At 37.9% G+C, this 27053-nt stretch overlaps 1 protein-coding gene across 1 annotated transcript in view; it reads right to left on the bottom strand.

Annotated features, from left to right (window-relative positions):
* Window positions 1–694: 694 nt before the first annotated feature.
* The window catches only part of HIBADH (3-hydroxyisobutyrate dehydrogenase), a 108652-nt gene continuing 82293 nt past the window's right edge, over window positions 695–27053 (bottom strand). Inside the window, exons 5-8 of the mRNA XM_025993098.2 lie at window positions 16400–16533; window positions 14288–14364; window positions 6459–6615; window positions 695–1643 (exon numbers count right to left, since the gene is read on the bottom strand). Of these exons, the coding sequence (XP_025848883.1) occupies window positions 1485–1643; window positions 6459–6615; window positions 14288–14364; window positions 16400–16533 (527 nt within the window). The 3' untranslated portion in view covers window positions 695–1484. The remainder of the gene's footprint in view (window positions 1644–6458; window positions 6616–14287; window positions 14365–16399; window positions 16534–27053) is intronic.

The raw sequence follows: 27053 nt of genomic DNA on the forward strand, positions 1-27053 counted from the left end.
TCCCAGCCCCCACTAGGGGCTCATTTTGTTCTGTTCATCACCATAGCGCCAGCACTTATAATAGTGCCTGGGATTTTTTTTAATCTTTTTTTTTTTTCAAGACTTTACCTATTTATTCATGAGAGACACAGAGGGAGAGAGAGAGGCAGGCAGAGACACAGGCAGAAGGAGAAGCAGGCTCCGTGCAGGGAGTCCACGTGGGTCTCAATCCCTGGTCTCCAGTATCAGGCCCCAGGCTGAAGGCGGTGCTAAACTGCTGAGCCACCAGGGCTGCCCTGGGATTTTTTTTTTTTTTATCACCAGGAATATGATGGAAATAGTAGTACTTCTGCCAAATTTGGTGTCTAGGTCTATCATCAGGAATATTCCTAAATGCTGTGGTAGGGAAAGTGGCAAATGCACTCAACAATGGGAGATATTCCATTTAATGCAGGCTGAATTCCCATGTACCCACAATTTAGAAAACATTCAAATGAATACCCATTAAGGATTCAAACAAAGAAAAGGATTCAAACAGAGCCCAGCAGGATGCTGGCTTGCCACTGCCCAAAGGAGACTCCAGACTCTGTTCTTTTGACCTCCCCTCCCTTCCTTCCTTTTCTTCCCACCTTTCCCCATCAGTCTGTAACACCAGCTTGTCAGACCACTTAGTTGTTCACCAAATGACTGGGAAAACACAAAAACTCCAAGAAAGTATTATCAGCATAGAAATTTATTTGAATTCAAAATAATACGGTTATATTTAGAATAACATAATAATTATCTAAAGCAAATATCATCATTGGCTCTGAAACAGTTCTAAAGATGTCATTCTTTTGAAGTCAAAAAATATGTAGTAAGAATGTATAAGGAAGCAAAAATATAAAAAACAAGTTTGCTGAGTATTGGGAGTTGTAACAAGGACACACTAAGATAATGTAACAGAGTCCAAATTATAATACATGCAGCAAAGAGTTCTCTGGCTTTATCAACTTCCTGGAAAATCAGTAACCTCAGTACTGCAAGAATACCACCACTTGGTTAACCGGACTAACTTCCTGAGGGACACAGGTAGTAATTCATTATACTTCCCCTTTTTCTACCTCTTTCCCCGACACCAATTTCTTTTCTTTCAGATAGGTTTCATCCTGCTGAAAAAATACTTGGCTTTATCTGTAAAGTGGAGTAAATAGTATCCTGATTGAAGTATGCTACGATTTAGTTGAAGGTGCTCAGGGATCAAACTTCTGAAAAAGGTTAATCAGCTAGTTAGCAGAGACCATCAGTGGCTTACAGGAAAAAAAAATTTCAGATAATACATGTTTGCTAAATAGATGAAAAGAATAAGCAGTTAAAAATGGGTGAAAAATCCTAGGGTTTACTGGGACCTAGACAATCAAAAGCAGACAGGTGACCTTTGATTAAACCCATTTACTTGTGGAGTGAGCTATACAGAGGCTCCAGAAAGTTTAGTTTCCAACAGTGTCCACGGCCAAAGGGCAAGCTCAGAAGGTCTCTTCCTCTCGTAGAAACTGGAAGACTGACGAGAAGTCTTTCTTTGAGTAACCCTTTGCACACATCATCCTGTAGATCTGATGGGCTTGACTACCCAGAAGGATTGGGCTCTTCGTGCTGGTGGCAGAGTCTTGTGCTAACCCCAGATCCTAAATTGGTCAAGGGCAGGAGGGAACATAATGAGATCAATAGTTAAGGCTCACTTTGGAACTGTGGCTCCTACTCCTAATGCTTTGGTTTCAAAGAAGGAGAAATGGAGTCTGAAAAAACAAGATACTTAGGAACACTGTGGTAAGTTATATATATTTTTATAAGTACTTTCATATAGCTGCAAAACTGCTCCAGACAGAAACCTTAATTTCCGAGTGCCCTCTCCACTCTTCAACCCAGACCTGTTTTGTTTTGTTTTGACTTTGGACAGGGGTTACTATACAGATGAGATCATACAGGGAAATGCTTTTTCCAATCTGCAGAAGCCTGTAAGCCTAAGACAAACCCCATTATGGAATTACTGATTATCCATTCAATCTTTTATTCAACAAATATTTAACAACTGCTGTATGCTGGGCACTGTTCCAAGTGCTGCTGATACCGGCATGATGAGACTAAGTCACTGTTCTCACGAAGCTTGGGGAAGATGGACAACAGAACAAATACTCAAACTTCAGACAATGACCAGCACTATGAAGAAAGATAAAGCAGGGGTTGGTAAGTGATGGACAAGGGTCGGGTAGAAGGAAGAGAGTTCTGCTAGACAAAATGTTTAGGGAAGACCACTCTGAGGTGAAGACACTTGACCTACAATCTGAATGTTAGGGAGTAGTGAGTTCTTTGGAGAGTAGAGGGAGGAGAGTTTCAGGTAGATGGGACAGCAAGATAAAGGCCGTGTGGGGGGACATGGCTTGAATATTCAAGAAATAGCAAGCAGGCCAATGCAGCTGAATGAGAGTGAGCCAAGGGGGCTGGAGAGGGAAATGAGTTTAAGATGGATATAAGTAAAACACAGCAGATACATTAGGTAAGGAGTTTGGGATTTTAAATGCAACGTGACATCTACCTTCATGACAACTTTTTAATATCTTACCAAGCTAATGCTTCATTCTGAGAGTTTCAGAAAACTTATGGCTATTTAAAAATAGATAAAAGTTAACATTATAAATCTTTTATAGTTAAGCTGTAGCTAATGAATATCCACTACCATAAAAATGGAATCTTGTCCAAACCTGAAATATCTGGGGTTGATGGAAGACAATGAAAGCTTGGATAATTGAAATATTCCTCACATTTCCTTTTATTTGTGATTTTATAAGAGCTGCAAACTAGTGGCAAAACCAACTAGATCTTCCTCTTACCCTTAACATCATCACTCCCCAACCAATGGAAAAGTCAGCCAACAACAAAAAGGGAAAGCAACATGCAAGATGAGAAATATTTCTACTCTCTGAGGAATATTCTTGATAATGGAGCAGTTATTGATACCATCCACTAAAGGGAAAAATTACTCAAAGAAAAAATAAGTCTCTTGAATATGTATGATGGTATAGGTGCAAACATTATTTTGTGCTTATTTGTATAATTTTCACGTAGACAACAGAGTTGAAAAAACTGCTTAACCTTAAATTCTTTTACAGATTACTAGAAATAAAAAAAGGGAGCTTAGTTGTTACCCACACGGTTAACAAATATACAGCTGCACTACTGCTTATACCCAGACAGACCTTTCTTGTTGACATCATTCTGCAGCGTATCTGCAAGATGCACTTATTTTCAAATGATACGGAAGAAACACGTACATAGACTGCATTCAACTTTTAACTTAGTTAACTAGAACAGAAGAACTCACAGTTAAACATAACATACTGAAGAGAACACAATCCTATCGGGAAGAAAAGTCTAGAGGTTTTTCAAATGCTCAAGTATATATCCCAGATAAAATCTAACAAAACCAAATACAGGAACAGTAAAATAGCTTTGGTGCCTGCTACCTTAAAGGATGGCCATTCGAAAAAGAGAAAAGTGATTAGTCAGTCTCTAAAAGTCTGGGAGGCATGTCTATCTTGAAATGTTAGAAAAAGAAGGCATCCTTTGAAGCTTATAATATATAATTTAAAATAAACAGATTTTCCACTTCACTAATCAGATATTTATGAATTCATGAGCTAAGTGGGTAGTTCAGGAAAAAATATAACAATTGCAGTAAGTTTTCAACAAGTTAATGGAAGACCAAGTTGTTATGTTTTACAAGGAAATGGGTATATTGGGGGAATACCAAGAGTCATTGTGATTTTTCCATATGTTGTCCTGTAGTGGTCTGTCACAGACAGACATCTAGCTTGGAGAGTTCAGAAGAATGATCTAGTTTTCATACTGACTGTTCTGATTATATGTACATAACATGCTAGAATTTTACAATGTTAAGACCTAGAAATAAATGTACAAGCCTCTACTTCAATGACACACTAACATCATATCCCCTAGCACAATAAAACTCAATGGCAGTTGAGCAAAATGTCTCTTAAAAAGTAAAGCCTTGATCTTCCCGGCCAGATATGGCTGCTTTAATCAATGTAGCATCAATGGGGATTTCTTTAATCTCTATCAATTTCTCTATGCCAATCTAATTAGCTATGGTTTCTGTTAACAGCAATCTAAAGTAACAAAAGATTTTTTTTTAAGTTCCTAAGTACTCTCATTCCAAACAAAATTAATAAGTCTTCCTCTTTTTTTTTTTTTTTAAATTATGATAGTCACAGAGAGAGAGAGAGAGAGGCAGAGATATAGGCAGAGGGAGAAGCAGGCTCCATGCACCGGGAGCCCGACGTGGGATTCGATCCTGGGTCTCCAGGATCGCGCCCTGGGCCAAAGGCAGGCGCCAAACCGCTGCGCCACCCAGGGATCCCAGTCTTCCTCTTTATAAGGGAAATCACAACTGCATTTCATAGAGGAAATGGGGGTAAAGGAGAATAGAAATATCCATATGTTTTACTCCTGCCTTGCCTCGTGCTGTTAGTAGAAAACGCTACCATTTATTATCAAGAAAGTTACTTTAAAGGAAGCACTTTAACGGTGGTGGATTCTTGGGTGGGCAGGGACACTGAAGCAAATGGCAAAAGTGCGGGTGTGCCACAGAGTGGAGGACAGCTAGGGCGGAGTCCCTAGACAAAGACAGTACTGCAGAAGACCAGGAGGCCAGACAAATTCATCTGACCCTTTTGATTAGAAGCCTCCTATTTTTATTTCACTCTACTTGTTGGCTGTTTGCTCTGTTGGAACCATTAGCAGTATTACAGAAACCGAATAACCCAATGGCTCACAACCCACTTCATATGGATACAGAATAGAAACTGAGCATAGGGATCCCTGGGTGGCGCAGCGGTTTGGCGCCTGCCTTTGGCCCAGGGTGCGATCCTGGAGACCCGGGATCAAATCCCACGTCGGGTTCCCGGTGCATGGAGCCTGCTTCTCCCTCTGCCTGTGTCTCTGCCTCTCTCCCTCTCTCTCTGTGTGACTATCATAAATAAAGAAAAATTTAAAAAAATATATATTAAAAAAAAAAAAGAAACTGAGCATAAATGTGATTTTTTCCATTTTTCCATGTGCCCTAATAAATCACCTGCAGTTTCGATGAAAACAATACACTTAAGGAACTACTTCCTGTTTCTAACAACAGGCTACACAACACAATTACAAAAGCCTGTATGGAGGATATACAAACAGAAATACAGGATACAGATTGGCATAAAAGTATTTTCTTAAATGAAACATGAGGAGAAATCAAACTGCAAAATAACAAACATAGTTTCAAACACTGCCCTAGACAATAAATAAAGTGTGCTGATGACACTCCAGGAAATGCAACAGAAGCTGGAACGGAGTGGGCAAGGAAACATGGTGCAAGCAGAGGAACAGTCAGCCTGGAGGTTTGCAAGTGAGAGACAACAGGCAAAAATGAGTTCAGTATGGCTGAAGCCAAGACAGGAGCTGGGAGGGCAGAAACAAGATCGTAGGACAAGCAAAGGCTAAATGGAGGGCTTTGTAGGACAACTTGCAGAGATGGACTTTAATCGACAAGTGATTGGAAACCATGAAAGAGACTTAGAAGGAGAAAAGGCCCACTCGGGTTTTTACATCTCAGGGAGCCTGCTCTTTCCCAAGATGTAGAAAATGAACTGGGGAAGAATATGAAAGGCAAGGAGACCAGTAAGGGGCTGATGTGGCATACCTAAAGGAGGCTTAGCCAAGGTACTCGCAATGGCAGAGGAGGCGACTGCATGAATTCAAGGCATATTTAGAAATAGAATGGACAGAATGTGATGGAGAATGAAGAAAAGTAAACTAAATATGGTGTCCAGGCATGTGCTTTATTACTTTTGTAATGGGGCAGGGGGGTCAATTATGGGAGCAGGGTGGGGTGGGAAATAGCTTTATGCAGAAATCTGAAAGTCTATTCCTTTAAAAGTATTTTCTAAAGTGGAGATCACAAATAGGAGGCCAACAATTTGCTTTTCAGATGACTTTACACATTCCTAATACACACATTCCTAAAGCAGGAAGATGTATTTAGAAATCTAGTATCCTGAAAAAGATCCTCTCTTCTATTGTGATGGGTGTATCTAATGTCAATGTATTGTCAGAAAATTCTTACTGTGTCCATTCTAAGGATTTGGTGAATCAATGAAAATTTCTGATGAATAACAGAATTTTGCCATCTCATATTACAAACAAACCTGAGCACAAAATAAAACTCCCAGCCTATTCTTCTCATCTAAAAGGGCAGGAATCTAAATGAACAAGATAAGGATTTTTATCCAAGCTAAGTATTAACTCATTTCCAGTGCGTAAGTGAATCAGTATTTTAGTAATCTTGCCTTCTAGGATAGACCTATGCTTTGTTAGAACGTGGGGGTGGTTGGACCATTAAACAATTTTTTCCCTCTCTCGGGTAGTGTCAGCATTTACTATACCTTAGCCATGAGCGTTGCTCCAAATCCACCCTGATAGTTATTAGCTGATGGAACTCCATCCATCACCCCAGGTACGGGATTGTAAGTGTCACTGGACCAACACCGTCCTGAGCTCATATTTAGGATTTTCGCCAACAGTTTTGGGTCAAGCCCTAACCTGTCAAAGGTCAAAGAAGGAAGTGTCAAATGTCAAAATGTACAAGTCATACGTGACTTACTTACATATGAGGATGCTCCATCTTCTTTCTCCATTTATTATGTGTCTTCAAAAATCAAAGCAGATTGATGAGAGCAAAGAACCCAATCTTAAATTACATGGCATTAAAAGCTAATGATTAAACATTTTGGAACCAGCAAGTTCCATGCTGAGAGAAAACCTTCTGTACTATCCTACTTTTAACAAATACCACACAATTGCCAAAGTGTTGATTTATCTCACACATGGGTTTTCTAGTCTTTCGGATATCATTGCATTTATGTGTCACATAAGAACCTTAAACCAATATGATAATCTAAATTCTACATTCTTTGTTCACAAATGATATATTTCAGAAAGAAACACTGACACACGAACTATGCATCATGGCCGTCCATGTGCATGCATTTATATGTATGTTTATTTGTTTAGCTTTTATGAGAATGAATGCAAGAGATGAGCCATGAGCAGTAAAATGAGCTTAAGAGAAGTTATCATTATAAAAGAAGACATTTCTTGCTGCAAACTTTTCCTTATTTATTAAATCTTCATTAGATGATCTTGCTTATGAAGCAAGTCTGCACAGAGCTGTGACATATGCTATCTATTCAGAGACATGCATTATAGTTCTGGGTCAACTGCTGATAAGGTTACTGATCCTGATAAAACAAAGCTTGCCCAAGCGGAAACATCATTTGTTCTATCACTGAGCTGATGGCATCAACGGCTGTTCAATATGGACTCCGAAAAAAAGGAGAATCAAAATGCTGTGATACTTTGATTCTGAGTATCTTAATGCAGTTTGGGAAGCACCGTTTTGCTAAGTATCACTGTATCAAGTTTCAAATAAAACTTTCTACCCAGCAATTTATTGGTTTCTTTCATACAAAGAGCCATTATCAAACAATTGTCATAAAAGCTTTCTGCTTTCTCTTAGAACCAATCTCTTTCAGAATTAAAAAAAAAAAAAAAAAAAAAGATGGAAAAGAGACACATGTAAATGTGTAACAAATTGTGCATTTTGGCATGCCTAAGTTCTTGTTTACCTCCTGTGTTTGAAACCTAGGTCTGTTTATTTCCCAATGTGAGTATCATGACCAGTACAACATTTTTCCAATGCTAGAACAAGGGGCAGCTAGGGCCGACAGCCAGGATATGTTTGGACTTAAGCACATAATACAACTGTTTTATAATCAGGCTTCGAGAAGTAGCTGTGGTTCAAAGGATATATATGGCGTGCCATATATGTGAATTCGTATGGTAGAGACCATGTTATAACGGGGTTTTCTTAAGGATTATAACAGAAGATTCACTCTAAATCAGCTGCCACACATTCCATTCAATGGTAGACTGCCAGAAAGAACCCAACAGTTCATTCATTCCTTTATAAAAATCCAAGTTTATTACAGGTATAGTTTGCTATTGATGCTTTCCCTTTTTAAGTAAAATGAAGCTATCAGTATGCTGTTATAGTAGATGACTTGGGAAAAGATAAAGCCAACGTGCATAGGGAATAATATGAAAAGTAAAATCACAAATAAATTAACAAGTAGTCTGCTGTAACTGCATATATATTCTCTAAGCACAACTGTTCAAGAATGTCTATGTCTAATGTGTTCCACGAGTAGGGAATATTTTTAAGACCCCAAAACATGGCTCTTCCCTTTTTTTTTTTTTAAAGATTATATTTATTTATTCATGATAGACGTAGAGAGAGAGAGGCAGAGACACCGGCAGAGGGAGAAGCAGGCTCCATGCCGGGAGCCTGACGTGGGACTCGATCCTGGGACTCCAGGATAGCACCCTAGGCCAGAGGCAGGTGCTAAACTGCAAGCTACCAGGGATCCCAAGCCACCCAGGGATCCCGGCTCTTCCCTTTCATTTGAAATATAATTTAGGTGTTTCTGAATTTAGGTTTTCTTTTAAAATGGCCCATCACATTTAAAACAGCAGAGATACTCCTCTCTTCATAATCTACCTGGTTATACTCAACAGTACTCACTATAGTCTTTACTGCTAAAGCAATTCATACTCTGTCTCTAGTACTCACCAAAATGGTGAGCAAAGCTCATTATCCTTTGTAAAACCCTACATTTCATTTCTCTTGAGTGTTCAAGGAAAAATACTGGCACTGATTTATGGAACCCTGTTTGGTGAACATATTACTATTTAGAAGCATCCCGAGGGGCACGCAAAAAAGCCAGGTGGCAGTTGTTACATGCTCACTTTCAAATCTGATGCTTCCCCACTGTGCTGACTCCCCTTTAGGAGATGGCTACTCCCTCTCCGCTTTTTCTCCCCCAACTCCCCACCCTACAGCAAAGTGTATCATTAAAAAGAGCAAGTTAGAAGTGTTTTGCATTTCATCTTTCTGAGGATTCTTTCACTGGCACATATATAACTGACAGTTAAAATTAGACATAATATTAAAATCAGTTACTGAAGTCTTCTGTCTTCCACTGTGCCTAAGGCTTGTAATGGTCTGAAACCAGCTAGAATACACAGTAATTGTCATTCAGAGAGTCTATCCTAGAACGTCATGCTTCACTGGAGAAGACTGAGTTTCCATTTGAAATCAACAAATTAATCCAAGACAGGTATCTGAAAGGGCAAGTTTAATAGGAAGCAGCTACTGGGCTCTCAACCATGATAAAATGTTATTGCTGTTTCCCTGTAAATTGGCTGGGAACATATGATACTTTCTGCATAAGAGCCCCATTGCTGTTCAGGAGATATACAGCTCAAGCCATCAAAAGGATGACAGTCTGTCAGTCCCCATAATAACTTGCCACTGGATGTGGTTCGAGAGTGTGCGCGTGCATGCATGTGGCTTTACAATTGCTGGAATGTTCTCTGATATAAACAGAGAATGAATTCATTGCTCTGACCGCATATATAATGCAACTCAAATAAACATCACTGTGTCAAATCTACTCACCTTTAAATCACAATAATTTTAAATGAACTTTTGAGAGAAGTAAAAATGATGCATATACTGTAAAAAAAAATTAAAAGGGAATCCAAATGTTTGCCTTCACTGTAACCAAGGCTTTTAAGGACCAAAAAAGTCTGTTCACCTTATATTTTCTAGAAGATTCTATACTGTCTAGTTTTATGTAAGAACAAAGCAAATTATGTCACTAAACTGAAATGTTTGTATCACAGAAACAGATCTGGAAATGAAACACTTAAGACTATGTCAGTTTTAATCAATCATTCACTTATTCATCAATGTTTACACAGATCTGCCATGTGCAGGTGCTGTGCTTGGAGCCAAGGAGACATATGTAAGGAAGCTAAGAAGAGGCTGTGTCTGTCCTCCAGGAATAGGCCAGTTAAGACACATACACACAGGTAACTTTTACCTGAGTCAGGAGAAGTGCCTCCCTCCCCCCTTCCCCTTACAAATCTTCACTGAGTACCTACTACATGCTAGGTATGTTCTTAAGATACATCAATGAGGAGATAAAGCCAACCGCTTTCATGGAGCTTGCATTCTAGGCAGGGGAGACAGGCAATAAACAAACACATAAATAGACATGCCAGCTGGTGAGAAGTGTTATGAAGAAACTATTTAAAAGTACAGCTCAGGAGCACCTGGGTGGCTCAGTCAGTTAAGTGTCTGCCTTTGGCTCAGGTAATGATCCCAGGATCCTGGGATAGGGTCCTAGGATTGGGCCCCACATCAGGCTCCCTGCTCAGTGGGGAGCCTGCTTCTCCCTCTCCCTCTGCCTGATGCTCCGCCTGTTTGTGCTCTGTTAAATAAATAAATACAATCTTAAGAAAAAAAAAGGACAACTCAATTCAAATACTAACCACAGGCACCATCAATCACATCAATAACTACCATGCTGAGCACCTACAATGTGCCAGAACTGGTTTAAAAGATTCACATGTATTAGCTCATTTAATTTTAGCAACAGTCCTGTAAATAGATATTACTCTTTTTGTCATTTTATAGATGAGAAAAGCTTAAGTCTGTGGCAGAGCTAGGATATAGGCATTGACAGACACCCAAAATCCCACCTCCTGAATCTCATTGGGTCATGTGCATAGTGAACTTAACAGTCAATAATCCAATATGATGGTGTCTTATCAGTTTACTAAAAAAAATTTGGGGATCCCTGGGTGGCGCAGTGGTTCGGCGCCTGCCTTTGGCCCAGGGCGCGATCCTGGAGACCCGGGATCGAATCCCACATCGGGCTCCCGGCGCATGGAGCCTGCTTCTCCCTCTGCTTATGTCTCTGCCTCTCTCTCTCTCTCTCTCTGTGACTATCATAAATTAAAAAAAAAAAAAAAAAAAAATTAAAAAAAAAATTTGATCAAACTTTTATTATAAACCGTTTGCCACTTGTTAATTATTGTATATGTATTAAGGTATACAGCTAAGAGGCTTAAGGTATACAGCTAAGAGGCTTCAGGTCATCACAAAATGAAAATATAACACTGTCCTAAGAGCCGTAGCCAAAAAACTAAAATTATGCTTATGGGAAAGTTCTCATCTTGAACAGCCTTCCAGAACTTCAACAGTTTATAAGTTTCTTTTAAGGTGGAAGAAGACATGGTTGTTGCTACAAGCCTGGGACCAGGCTGGTAATGCAAGTGACAGGTTATACCACCAATATTGAAAAAAAAAAAAAAAAAAGGGAAAAAAGTCAATTCCTGGCAGAGCAAAAATAAAAACAACACAACAAAACTTCCATTATCAACATTGTTCCTTTGTGATGTACAGGAATAAAACTTCTCTAACCTAAGCAGGGTACCTTCGGTGCCATAAAACTATGTTCTAAGTCCTAATTAGAACCCAATTAGAAGGTAAAAGATATAATAAAAAAGAATCTCAAAATATGTTGTATACCCATATTTTTTATGCTTTACTTTTCTTACAGCATTTTAAAATTTCACTAACACCCATAAAAATTTACTGTAAAAGATCGTAGGGTCACTAAGGGTTTTAAACTGTAAGGTTTTATTCTATTTTTTTTTTTAATATGGGAAACAGTTTTCTAGAAAAAATACTGACTTATGAGGATGAAATTAATCGGAAATGATCACTTCATAGAAATAGGTGACTCAATTTGTAAATGTTGACACTAATGCTCTAAAAAAATTTCACTTCAGAGTGAACAGAATATAAATGTGGCTGAGCCACTTTGATGCCGTACTACTTTGTGGGAATTTACTACTTGGGAATTTATGCTTGCTGATGCCAATTTTCTCTTTCACCTTGCAAAGCTCAATAAATCGTGGCCACTCTCTATACTCTATTAGAGAACAATCCTGTCATTTTAAACCATGTCTGTAAACCATGGAGAAAAGACAATAGCAAAAGCAATCATTTTTAGGACTTTCAAACCACTAAGAATCTTTGTAAGATAAACTGATAAAATCCTAATGTTATGAAAATAAGCAATTCATTAGTATAATCTAAGGCACCAGAAACTTATAAATTAATATAACAGTTAAGTAAAACTAGGGAGTTCCTAATTTGTGTCCATTCTTTATATATAATACATGTGAATATTAGATAGATATAGTAATATACATATATATGTATCGGTAACCAATGTATGTACAGTTTCAGAAAAATTAAACATTTAAAGTTTCATCTTTCTAAGCCCTGTTTTTATCATATTGGATCAAAACCAATAATAAAGGAAACCTATCTGTTGCTTTTGCTTTTAACATCTCTATTTGAAATTTTATCTTAGTCTCGGGGTCCAAGTCCCTGCTCCGCAGTGTCGGGTATACTTGGACCCAAGCTCGAGCTTGTAAATAAACCCTCGTGTGTTTGCAAAAAAAAAAAAAAAAGAAAAGAAATTTTATCACTTTTCATCTTCTCTTTGATAACAAACTCACTGTAGTTGCCAATGTATATATTTCATTTTATATACAATTCATTTGATTCAAATGACTTTCATGCTATTCTTGATTAGCTGGTGTTTGGAGTTAGACTTCTATAAGCACTAACCATACAAAAAGTTCATTTTAGGATAGCAAGTGATTATCTAATAAGAGTTTTGATAAGGAAATTATCTGAGCAAGGCCAGAGAATGCATCACTATTCCTAAGGAAGACCCTGACCCAGTGATGCTCGAGTAAGAAGCAAGAATAAAAAACAAACTGGCAAAGATAAAGAAGGAAATTTCAGTAGAGCATAGCCCAGGTTACCTACACTTTGGCTTTTTTATTAGATAATTCATTTATATCTAGAAGAATGAAACTAAAATTCTAAGGATGCATATGCATAGTAATACTCCAATCCTATTGTCAACACCAATTAATTTTGGTTCCAGAAATTTACATCTTCCTCTTCCATGAAATTAGTCTGGAGGATGGACATGAAAACAAGTTACTAGTAACAAGTTTTTCATTTGAGTAAGTGACCCATAGCCTAAAACTGGCTACAATACAGACATACCACTCTGAACAACTTCCTGTATCCTACCAGTTTTATTAAGGCTTTGTACAGATATGCCTTACCATCTTACAGACATTCAATTTTAAAATGTAAATGGTACAGGATATTGATAAACCAATTAGCACTGATGCAAAGCAAATTCCTCTTTTATCTCAATTACAACATGACAACTTAATAGGTCAAGATAGTTTAACATCTGAGACAAGGGCAATTCAATAAACAACAGCATCTTGATATGGTAATTAAGAGGAAATGTGAATCCATTACTGTGTTTTAAAAAATATCTCAAGCACTTTGGCTCTTTTTTATTGCTTTTATCAAAAGCTGTGATATGAAACACTACTCTGACTTGTGAAATATCTGGTAAGCAGTTTGGGGAAGTGTGAAGAAAACACCTGAGTAAAGCATCTTGCTAATTAAGCATTTTCTAAAGTAAGAAATGTATATTTATTATTATGATATACAAAACATTCAAAAAATTAATTAGGTGATTAATCATATGTAACATTCCTAACCCAAAAGATTAAAGGCTAAAATTAAGACATTAACCTTAAGCATTCTAAAGGATGATCATCATCATAGGAGAAACAAAATTCCTGCATCATTTTAAGCAAAGTATGAATGCCATTTTATTTTAATGGAAAGATATAACCTTAATGTAAAGTAACAAAACCGTAAGCAAGTTAAAATAAAAGAATTACACGCGTGAGTTGCAGCTTTATGAATGCCATTCAGTTTATCCCAAGACTAAACAACCAAGAGCCCTTTTAGTCTAGATTTTGGAGACTATATTTAAAGTAGATACAGAAAACCGGTCATGTGGTAGCATAATACCTGAATTCACCATACATTAAAACAGTGTTTTATACAAATTTGTCCTACACTGCTGAAGTACGTTTAAATTTTTATAGTAAAAGTGTTTCTTGCATTTTAATACAAGAGAAGAAATGGTGCTCCCATAAAAAAAGGATAATGTAACTTCGAATATATAGCAAAAATAGATTTTATGGCTATGGCAAAGACTACCATGCTCTCTGGGGTCCTATTGGTCATCAAATAAGCAAAATCTATTAAAGTTCAATAATGAAGTACTTTCAAAATGTTCCTGGATAACTCATTTATCTCTCATGAACATTTTTTTTCGACATCGGAAAATCAAATAGGAAAGCTCATAAAAATTGTTAGTACATGAAAAATATATATTCAACAAACCTGATTCCAAGATTCATAGCTTCAGCAGTTCCAATCATACTAATGGCTAACAGCATGTTGTTGCAGATCTTTGCTGCCTGAAAATAAATGGAGTACATATTAAATATCTTTATTTTCAAGTTGTAGCTCACAGGAAGTTGTTTTTTACTCAACCCCACAAGTTTTTTTTCCTAAAAGTAAGAGCATTTAGCTGTTGATTCTCTCAAATGGGGAAAGGAACATGGTGCCACATGCCTCCTTCCGAGCCTACCAGGCTATCTGGGAGCAGACTCCTCCACTGGGTAAGAATCTCATAGTGGTGACTAAGCTCTTCCTGTGGGCTCAGTCTAGAAGAAATACTGGTCTATGTGGTATGACTGCTTTTTTTTTCCAGTTTCATTGAAATAGAGTTGACATACAGCACTGTATACATTTAGGTTGTACAGCATAATGATTTGACTTACACATAGCATGCAATGGTTACCATAAGTTTAGTTAACATCCACCATCTCATACAGATATAAAAACTACATGTACATATATATTTTTTTCCTTGTGATGAAACCTCTTAGGATTTACTCTCTTGATACGTTCCATATATATCATGCGGCAGTGTTAGCTCTAGTCATCATGTTGTACACTAAATCCCTAGCACAACTGCTCTTTATGGAATGAGGCTTACATCCTAATTTGGGCAATGGAGTAATACACTGAAGATAAAGGCAACAAACAAACAAAATTTGGAAAATTGTATGGCTATAAGATCACTGAGGGCAGGAGCAGAGAGGAAATAGAACCTGAAACCCATTTCTTAGAAGGCCTGGCAGGAATTTAAATAAGCAAGAGAGAGAAAGGAAGAGAAGAAAGAAAAAGGTAAATATATAAGAGGGATTAAATATATCAGAACATGGGATGTTCCCAAGAACAGTAAGAAAACTGACTCATGTACATATGTTTTAAGGAATGGTGAGAAATTTGATAGTTAAGACTGAGAGCTATGAAATCTAGCTAGAGTGGAGAGTTAAAATTTGACATGAAAATAGGCATCTACTCAGTTTCAGAATGGGGATGTCTATGATGATATAAACATCTTAATGGAGTTGGCTTTGGTTACAGTTTTTGGCAGAGTGGTAAAGTTGGCATCCAGGGCTTCTGAGCAGTGCACAAAATATGAGATAATGAGAGATTGGACCAGGTTATGTGAGGAATGGAGAAAACTGTCAACAATGAGAGACACTGAAACAAAAATCAATAGAACCTGGAGACTGGACAAGAGAATGCAGACAATAGGTGTATCTGAGATAATACCAAAGTCTTGAATAAGATAAAGAGGGTGGCAGCAACCAGGACTGAGGATTGAGAGGGGAGATCTAGTGAGAGTATGTGTGTTGGTGGGAACGGGACAACTAGTTTGATTTCAGAGTTCACTGCTGTCATTCACCTCTATCTGATTAGAGAATTGATATATTTCTAAATGAAAATTATTTGCTTTTCAAGAAAAAGATTACAGTATATAGGTCACTTCTTCCTGACTGTATTATAAACAGTTATAGCTAGTAATTAGATAGAGGGTAACAGCAACCCAGACACCATGAGCACTTCACATGGAAGCAGTTTTAAGAATGGTTTCAATGGTGATTAGGATGATATATTAGAATCTGAATGATGGAACTTTTAATATCTTTTAAAGTAAGTTAATTGGCTGATGTCTGCTTAATTACAATAGGAATAACAGAAGACTAATTTATTCCAAATTAATTTAAGAAAATCTGAGCAAACAAAGGGGCACCTGGGTGGCTCAGTCGGTTAAGCATCTGACTCTTGATTTTAGTTCAAGTCATGGTCTCAAGGATGTGGGACTGGGCCCTGTGTTGGGCCCTGTGTTGGGCTCTGCACTGGGCATGGAGCCTGCTTGGGCTTCTTTTTCTCCATCTCCCTCTGCCTCTATCTGCTGCCCCTGGGTTCTCTCTTTCTCTCTCAAGAAAACAAAACAAAACAAACTCCGAGCAAACAAAGAATCCATAGATAGAACAGAGTAGGGAGGAATAAGAAATAAGAATGTGGTCAGGAAAGAGAAATGAACATTAGCCAATTTTATATCATCAAGTCAGGTCATTAATGTGAAAATGTTACCTGCCCGGTCCCAACAGCTCCACAATACACCACATTGGAGCCCATGCACCCCAGCAACTCCTGGGCAGCAGCAAATTCATCTTCGACTCCTCCCACCATAAATGTGAGGTTCCCAGACCGAGCAGCTCCCACACCTGAATGGTTTTGGGGTAAAGGGATAGAACAAAAGGATACATTTCTTCAAGTGTTTAAGTAGATAGTAAAATTAGAGAAAATCCCCCAAACAAATGAAAAACATCTTGCCTCCAAACTATATCTATGTTAGGAATGTGTAAGATACTCTACATCTCTTCTGGAATGTGTGTGTGTGTGTGTGCTTGTGTGTATTTCTTTAAGTAAGTTTTATGCTCAACATGGGGATTGATCTCATGACCCCAAGATCAAGAGTCACATGCTTACAGACTGAGCCACCCAGGTGCCCCTCTCCTAGAATATTTTAAAAATCAAGTATTGTGGAACTTAATCATAAACCAAAAAACATACAGATTCAAATTCTTATTCTCAATTCTTTTCAAATATCTGACACAATCATGACACAAGAGGTACAAGAATCTGAAATGTGTATTTTATGATTCATGTGCATCCATTATTCTAAGAAACCTATTCAGTAATAGAAAGTATATGCAAAGGTAACTTGTGGCCCTGACCAGTATGAGAACAGCCAGGGAGAGGGAGCTGCTGCCTGAGTTTGGATTTGGGGGTCTGTGGCCCATTTGCTTGCTCTCCACATACTATCTGCAGATGAGATCTACAAAGAGGAAGACCTGGCTCTCTTTCCCACAGACAAGTACATGCAAATGGTATTTCAGATGGTAAGAGTCTTTTCTAAGGTAAAGAAAATAGTCGCTTATGTAGACTGATTATTCTGATGTACACTTTCCAATATTATTTTATTTTATTTTTTTTTTTTTTTTTAAATTTTTTTTTAATTTATTTATGATAGTCATACAGAGAGAGAGAGAGAGGCAGAGACACAGGCAGAGGGAGAAGCAGGCTCCAAGCACCGGGAGCCCGACGTGGGATTCGATCCTGGGTCTCCAGGATCGCGCCCTGGGCCAAAGGCAGGCGCCAAACTGCTGCGCCACCCAGGGATCCCCCAATATTATTTTATTTTTATTTTCCCTCCTGCTATATACTTTTTGGGCAATTCATTCTTAGTGATGTATGAGCAGGAAGAAGAAATGAGCTTTGGTTTGGCTACTCCTTCATAGCTCTTAACAAAGGTCTGATGCATATTCATTGACTGAAATGGTTAGCACACAAAATATGTCCTAGACTTGTCCTAAAAAAGGAAGGGAAGCTTCATTCATCTAAAACCAAGAGCAGGGATCCCTGGGTGGCGCAGCGGTTTGGCGCCTGCCTTTGGCCCAGGGCGCGATCCTGGAGACCCAGGATCGAGTCCCACGTCGGGCTCTCGGTGCATGGAGCCTGCTTCTCCCTCTGCCTGTGTCTCTGCCTCTCTCTCTCTCTCTCTGTGACTATCATAAATAAATAAAAAAAAATTTTAAAATAAAATAAAATAAATAAAAATAAGACCAAGAGCATTTATTGCTGCTCTTAATATTAGAGAAATTTTAATTCATAATTTTCAAGTTAGGTTTTGTTGATCAAAACTAGGAAAGTATGTGGAAGAGCTATATTAGGACGATTTTGCCCTTACACTTTATAGTACAGCTAGGAATAAAGACATCGTAATTGTCTATACTACGTATCAAACCTGGCCATTAGAACAGACAACTGCAAGTAATGGCCTACTTTTTAATTTAATTTATTCAATGAAATACACGTAGTTTATACATATAAAAAGCACAAGTAAAGAGATCTCTATTTCACTGAAATAGTGAATATTTTGCTATTGCCAAATCAAGTAGCCTTTTCCATTTTACAGTTCATGCTATTTTAAACTAATTATTAAAAGCAAAAGAGATCAGCATTATGTTAGCCAAATAATTGTGGAAGAGGGAGTGCCCATGTGTTATGAAAGCCTCAGATGCTCACACATAAGGTTAAATTACATTATTTCACAATGTTTTCAGATACACTTTGGAAATGATCATATACAAAAACCCAATTATAATAAATGCTTTTAATTAGCTGGTCTGAAAACAAAAAACAAAAAGAAAATTAACTGGTCTGTGTCCTTTGAACAGTCTGATAATGCTGAAATTTAAGTGACTGTCACTTTGTTAGTTTCTAATTTACTTCACCAAGATGGTAGACCATTATTGTTTTACAATTATTTTGCTCAATTTCTATAACCATTTTTATTCAAACCACATAACCATCCTTATTCCTAATCCTGTTGATCTGACCTAGGAAAATTAAGTAGACGATTTAAGTCAAAGCTTACAAACAAATCCAGCACTATCCATCATAGGTCAATAGCTTTGTATCTAGATTACAGATTGCTAAATAGCTTCAGAGAGTCATTTATTAAAGGAAAATTAATGCTGACAATGGTTCTCAGCTGGTTAATCTTTTGACAGGTGTACTTTCTCACTTGTTCAAACACATTATTTCAAAAAGAAGAAATAAGTTACTTAAGCAAGAGAAGATCACAAAAGAAAGAATAAGTCATCTTTTAATTCAGAGGTCTGTGGTATTTCCACTCTCCTCTCAATGTGGTGGCTTTTTTCATAACTCACACTCCAGTGTAAAGGTCTGGCTACATTGGGTAATTCTAAAGATTTGGCATTCCTTGGGACCAAATCCTGTCTTTCCATATATATTCCTCTAAGTATGTGACACTATGAAGCTTAGTCTCATTCCAAAAGCAAAATTAAGACCTGAGTAATCCTAAAATAAATGTAACCATTTTGAGCTTAGGAAATAATATCCAAGAAGGAGGAACTCTAAAGTTGTATAAGACATCCCATGGATTTCAGCAGACACTATAGAGACTTTGATGTCTATCAATAATAAACAATAAATTTATTATATTGCCACGTCTTTTTTTTTAAAGGTTTTTTTTAAAGATTTATTTATTTATTTATTTATTTATTGAGAGAGAGAGAGAGAGAGAGAGAGAGAGAGAGAGAGAGAGGGGCAGAGACACAGGCAGAGAGAGAAGCAGGCTCCATGCAGGGAGCCTGACGTGGGACTTGATCCTGGGACCCCAGGATCACACCCGGGCTGCAGGCGGCGCTAAACCGCTGCGCCACCGGGGATGCCCTGCCATGTCTTTTTAATTCAAGTCCACTTCCCAAAACAGGAAAACAGACTGCACACTCGTGCAGTTGCTAGAATATTGGGAGAAGTATTTATTTTAACCTTCCATCTTAGCAACTGTACATATACAAAATCAAAATATATCCTGTACTTCATTCTATTACAGCATTTACAACACCTTATTAAAATATTTGATTTTCTTATCCTGGTTGCTCCATTATACTATAAGCTCCTACAACATTAGCACTGAGGTCTTGTTTATGTCAGCATTCCCATTATCTAATGCAGTGTATGATATATTCAGTAGATGGTCGTTTGATAAATAAATTCATAAACACGGTAGAAAGTAAAAAATCTGGAGATGGAATATCTGGTTTGGGGGATGTGCCATTTGCTGGCTGTGTGGTTCTCTGTATAAAACAGGAAAAGCATTAAAAACTTCTTCATAGAATGGCTGTGAATATATGAACTTATATATGCTGTAAAATATGACATGCTCTTTAAATGTCAGGTCTACTACTTTACACCTTGAGTTTGTAGAGTAGGAATCTTATTTTTACCTACATAATGCCTTATGTCCTTTCTTTTTCTAAAGATTTTATTTATTTATTCATGATAGACACAGAGAGAGAGGCAGAGACACAAGCAGAGGGCAAAGCAGGCTCCATGCAGGGAGAGCCCGATGTGGCACTCAATCCCGGGTCTCCAGGATCATGCCCTGGATGAAGGCAGGAGCTAAACCGCCAAGCCACCCAGGGATCCCCCTCATGTCCTTTCTTATCTGGTTATCTAAGCCATTGTCTTCTCTAGGCTTTTTACCCTCTCTGGCTGAACATTAGGTGGTTTGAGCTGAACCTATAAACAGTAGAAAGAAGCAGGCTCAAGTGAGGAACTACTAAAGTGGTACATGGACAGTGGTGTTAAATTACAGTGAAAACCTCTTGTAAAACCTTTCAGTGGCAGCAAAGTATATGGGAAAGTGACAAGAATGCTGCATTTATTTTAGTCATTCAACAAAATTAACTGGGAACCTACTGATTCAGGCCCTGTGATAAGTCCTGGAATTAAGGATGAATAACATATGACCCCACTCCTAAGCTGTTACACACTTGTGATCCAGCCACTTCTCTCCATACCCATAGATGCCACCACCCTAGACTGAGCCATCACTGTCTCTCATCTGCACTACAGCAACACCTTCCGATTTGCTCTCCCTCTGGCTCTTCCTTCCACAGACTGTCCCCCATATGGCAGCCAGAGGGACCCTTTTAAAACAGAAATCTAGGGCACCTGGGTGGCTCAGTCAGTTAAGCATCTGCTTTTGGCTCAGGTCATGATCTCAGGATCCTAGGATCCAGTCTCGCATTAGGCTCCCTGCTCAGTGTGGAGTCTGCTTCTCCTTCTCTCTCCCTCTGCCTCTCCTGCTCCTGCTCTTTCTCTAGTAAAAAATAAAATATTGAAATAAATAAATAAAACAGATCTAGTTCATGTTTTCTCCTTACTCTGAAGCCTCCAAAAGCTTCCCATTACTCTCAGTATAAAATCCAAAGTCCTACAAAGCCCCACAAAGACTTCAACGATGGCAGTCCCTGGTTACCTCTCCCATCACATCGCATCCCATTCTCCTCTTTGTTCAGTGCTTTCCCACCATCCTGGACTCCTACTGCTCCTGAAACAGGTCAAATATGTTCCCATCTCGGGCAGCCCGGGTGGCTCAGCGGTTTGGCCCCTGCCTTTGGCCCAGGGCGTGATCCTGGAGACCTGGGATCGAGTCCCACGTTGGGCTCCCTGCATGGAGCCTGCTTCTCCCTCTGGCTGTGTCTCTGCCTCTCTCTCTCTCTCTCTCTCTCTCTCTCCCTCTGTCTCTCTCATGAATGAATAAATAAAAAAAATCTTAAAAAAAAAAAAACAAATATGTTCCCATCTCAAGGCCTTGCACTTGCTGTCCTTTTGCCTAAAATGTTCTTTCCCTAGATATTCATGACTTATTTCCTCTACTTTATTCAGGTTTCTTCTCAAATTTACCTCTTCCCTGACCATTTAGTCTGACCACCAGAAAAACACCCCACCACTCTCTAGCCCCTTTTCTGCTTTAATTTTCTTCACAATATTTATTACCATCTGTTTATTTTGACACCTCTATCTGGTTTTGGTCCTTTTCCCCACATGAACATTGGCTCCATGAGGGCAGTAGCTCTACTAGCTCACTCACACCATGTGCATAGTGTCTGGTACATAAGCTCAGTAAAACAGAATTTTCTTCTAAAAAGAGTGATACAGAAGGAGGCAATCATGGAGGGAAGAGCAAGGACATAGGTGACTGCAGTCCTGGGTGGTAACTGTTTTCATAGAGACACACAGAGATGCTAAGGGTTACAGATAAAGCATTTGCCATTCTAGGCAGGTAAATGCTGTAAATGCTCCTTGCCCTAAGTCTTTTCATCTACAAAGTGAGATAAGATAAAATTATCACCAAACTGATTTTAAAATTCCATAATTTGAACTTTTCAAGTTCACATACATCTACTTCCCACCACATTTATCATATTAATGCATAAAACCAAGGCATGTTTTATTTTATGTTTCATTTCATAAGACATATGAATAGCTCCAAATTAGAGAAAAGAGTTAGAAAATGAATTTTCTCAAGTAACTACATTAATTAAATCTAACAAGCCTAAATACTTGTGGTTGCCTTTAATGCTTTATCTAACACTTTCCTATGATGATGCCTCTAGTGCTTCTCTCCCATGACCGCAGAACCAGACAAACTAAACTCATTTGTACAAATGAAAAGGCAAATGCCCACACCATTCAAAATAGGCAGTTGGACTATCCTGTTTTAAAGGGATGGTCAGGGATCCCTGGGTGGCGCAGCGGTTTGGTGCCTGCCTTTGGCCCAGGGCGCGATCCTGGAGACCCAGGATCGAATCCCACGTCGGGCTCCCAGTGCATGGAGCCTGCTTCTCCCTCTGCCTGTGTCTCTGCCTCTCTCTCTCTCTCTGTGACTATCATAAATAAAAAAAAAAATAAAATAAAATAAAGGGATGGTCACCTACCACTTCTCTTGGAGTCTGCTTCAATTTCAATCAAACTTAGAGGGGAGAAACACTTTAAATCTAATCCAAGTCTCAAAATCAGCCTTTTTCTCTCTCTCAATGGTATCGCAGGAAGCCTCCATTACTTTGTTTTTTCCTTCCACTCCTACTTATGGTAGACGTAAAAAATTTGACCACTGGAGATCCATTTGTCAGGGTTTCTTAACCCTGGGAAGGAAGAAGAAACAGTCCTTGTCCTCAAGGAGTTTGAAACCTAGTGTTTGTAGTGGTGGAGTGTGTACATGTATATGGAGATGGCAGAAGACAGAAGGCAAACAGACAATTACAAATAGTAAAAGATTCATACTATAGGAGAGGGCTGCATATAGTCATGTGGAAGTTCCAAGAAGAAAAATATCATCAGCAATTATCTATTCAGAACTTCAACAATTTGCTCCATCCTTGTGCTTAGGAGAATATTTGAAATACAACTATTCCAGAAAGTCCAAAATGTAAGGTCACCGTAGGTATAAAACACAGTCTTTGCCCTCAAAGGTATAAAATATAATTAGGGAAAAGAGACATATACTCAGAAGTAAATGCCAAAAGGTAGGATCATATACCAAGTGTCATGGAGGAGGCCAATCACCACCAAATCCTGATTCCCTCTTTTCTTCCATTTTTTGACCTCCGTCATTGAAAGAATAATGAGTTCTCAAAAAGAGAAAGGGTGAAAAAGGAAACAAATTGTTCTCAAAGAGAAATAGTCTTGCCATCAGCTGTGGGTAGGCTTTGAAAACTTTGTTAAGAATATAGGTATTCTGAATCTATTTGCATATCATGTTCAGAATAGTTTAAAAACATCAACTGAGCAAATAATTTCGTATGTTTTAAATATGGACACTGAGTTCTGCCTGTTATGTAAATACACATAAAACCCTGTTTCTCTTCACAACAGATTTGAATTTGCTTATTAAGAAAACAATTAGAAAACTGAGAATCAGAATGAAGAACAAATAAAAAATGAAACCACAAGATTTCGCAATGAACTTCAAATACAAGTCTGAGTATCTTAGATGTCCTGGCAAACACTATTTAGAAAAATAAAGCAGCCTCATGGAAAATGGAGTTCCTTCTTGCATTGAGTTACATGGTTTAAAAAATTCTCATTTGGAACTTTGTGCAGAAGACAGTAAATAATAAACAATGTTCATCATATTTTTATATCAAAAGCAATAATTTTTCAAAGTAATTCAATTCTTGTTCTATATCTCTAATCTTGGCCCACCACGATAGAGTCAATATTGACAATAATCGTCTCAGTCTAATACTTTATGTTTGTTTATCTGTGTACCAATCTTTGACAGTTTTGTTAAAAGAATCAGAACACGCTTAAGTCTCAAATTAGGCATCAACATGAACGTAACCAGCAGTTGAAGACGTTATTCACTATAACTCAGCATTTCTATATAGCATCTCATTACTGTTTGCTTTTTCATATTTACTTTTTTATTTTTTTGAGAGGGAGAGAGTGTGCATGCACATGAGCAGGGGGTAGGGGCAGAGGAAGGGAGAGAATCCCAAACAGGCTCCACGTCCACAGGGAGCTCGACGCAGAGCTCAATCCCATGACCCTGAGATCATGACCTGAGCCAAGATCAAGAGTCAGATGCTTAACCTACTGAGCCACTTAGGTACCCCACACTATTTTCTATTAAGCAAAAAAGTTATTCTTTCTGAAGTACTTGTATGTTTATGTTCACCAAAAAGAACTACGTAACTCACTGTATCTTCCCATTTGTCTTGAGTCATAGGAAACAATGAACTTTCTCTTTTTTCTCCTAAAATGGTTTCTGATTTTTAAGCTTTACTTTTCTTGTCAATGGGCTCTACCACTTCTCTGGTTTTCTCACCTACTCCCTGCAACAGAAACCACCATGCTAGGCATACCGAACTATTTACAGTAGCTGGAATGTGCAATGATTTTTTTTATGTATCTATGCCTTTCCCGGGCGATTCTCTTATATGAAATCCCCTTGCCTTTCTTTGCCTGCTAACTCCTGCTTATCTATCAATGCTCAACTCACGTCAACTCTAAGAATCAAATCATGGGCATAATCCCCTTTCTCTGTTTTTATAACATTTCTAGTAGTATCTGCAATAAAGCACTTATACTACTCTAATCAATGATTTTTCTGGTGTATCTTGTAAAGGATCCTTATGGGCAAGAGCTATTTGAATCTTAGCACCTAGCATATGTGTGTGATAAATGTTCATAGTCTTTTTATGAGGTGGGCAGAAAAGAAATCAATGGTTACTAAAATAACCAAAAATTAATTAAGACTAAGTAAGGCAATGTTTTTTAGCTTATCAAAAAAGCTCAACTTTGGAGGAGTCTTCTCCATATGTGGTAATGGCATACTCACTGCTGCACAAACACACTGCATAAGTGTAAGTTCACATGTATGGAGATGTTATTATGAAGAAGCAAAATCTGAAGAACACATAATCTGAGTTAAGAGACCTGGAGCAAGGTCACAATTACAGTTCAACCCACTTGGACAAGTTATAACACCTCTTAATTTTGGTTCCTCTGAAGATGGTGATAAAAAAAATCACTTGCCATACTTACTCTGAAGCTCAAATGAAAGAATTCTTTGTAAAGGTATTTTCCATGGTTATCAAACACCATGTTTATAAAACACCGTGTTATAAAAAAAAATAAATGTAACATGTAAACCTACTCAGCTTAAATATGGTCTATGGACTAAGAGCAGCAAAGAACTGAACTTTGGAATTTAGTCCTACTGAGAAGCTGAAACAAGGGTTATGACAGAAAATCCATTATACAAGTACTGATAACTTAGAACAACCATTTACAAGTCACAAATAAGGAGATGATTTTCAATTCTAGGATTATCAGAAAGAGGCCTTCAAATCCAGAGAGGGAAGAGACTGAAATCTAAAGAGTACGATAAAATTATATTTGTTTTTGATACTGTAAAAAATCTTGCCACCAAAGCACTCTCATTGATATATAGCAAAAACATAGTAAATCACTTAATTTACTCAAAAGAACTTAAATGTTTTAACCAGTCTGCCATCAAAAGAGATCAAGAAGAGGACCAATGGGACTTGGGCTGCAATGTGAGCCGTCTTTAAAATGCAATTGTTCTAATCATTTTCTACAGATGCAGCCTCACAAGGGGCTGCTGTCACAGGGACCATTTACGACTTGTTATGGTGTCTCTATTGTTTACTAGCGACATTCGCTGAAAAAGGCGACAGCTGGGACAGAAAGCTGCTACTCAACGAACAATATAATCCCGTGAAAGTAATCAACAAATTTAAGGGTGTTAATTAACTTTACACTTTATCATGTTCAATTAGTTGTCCTTTCTAGAAAAGATTGCCGTGCACAATCAGTTTAGAGCGTGCCATGTTTGATTTGTAAGTGATCACTGTTTCTGTTTCAGAGTCCATGTCAGATGTTCTCTTGGGTTTTGGTGACACAGATGAATGGCTCTGCACATGTTAGAGGGTGATCTGGTTTAACATAAGCCAGCATAACATAACCCCTTGTTAACACTATTTCTGGCATTATCCATGCTGGAAACAGAAAAGCAAAAACACTCTCAACACTATTCTAGAGTCAGATAAACAAAGTTTAGTTAGTTTTTCCTGAAATAAACACAGACACAAATACATGGGAGAAATAAGCAATTTTTCATCATTATTTTTCAAAGTAAGACTTGTCTTTCAGGGGCATGTTTGGGATCATTTCCTCCCAGCAAGATCTCGAAGCTCTGCTGCATTATGCACAAAGCAGCACTGTACCCTCATGCTTTACATAATGCAGATAGCCTTTTCTGTGGCAGGTGAACAAATGCTAGGGATGTGTTGTTAAGTACTGGCTGGTGTTAAATTCTAGAATGTGACTTTTAAATCCAGAAGCTATATTTTCTAAGTGTGGAAAATCTGCAGGAAAGTATATTAATCTATGAATGCAATATGCCTTTTCTCTTACCTTTAATGCACCTGTCCCTACTTGCTAATAGGACGAGGAAAAGCTCATGATGGAGTGACAGTGTATTCAGTATTGCATTTTAATGAAAGTCACTGAAGTTTCTCTGCATTGATAGAGATTTTGCATCAAAATATTTCAAAAGTTACTGATAAGGTGAACAAAACCTGAAACTAATGTTTGGCAGCAGGTGTCTATCTTTAAGAAAACAAAAGCAAGGGACATGCATCTATCTCTTAAAAAACAAAAACAAAACATCTACACAGGATTTTGAAACATCTTCATAAAGCTATACCTTGTTCTAAGACTAGCTGCTTCCTGCATAATACAAATGAAACATATATAAATAAACTACAGCTGGTTAGCTAGTTATAGCATGCATAAGGACAAAGCTGAACTTCTTCAAAATAGAAAAGTTGTTAAC

Source organism: Vulpes vulpes, chromosome 7 (genome assembly GCF_048418805.1).
Source record: "Vulpes vulpes isolate BD-2025 chromosome 7, VulVul3, whole genome shotgun sequence".
Taxonomy (NCBI): domain Eukaryota; kingdom Metazoa; phylum Chordata; class Mammalia; order Carnivora; family Canidae; genus Vulpes; species Vulpes vulpes.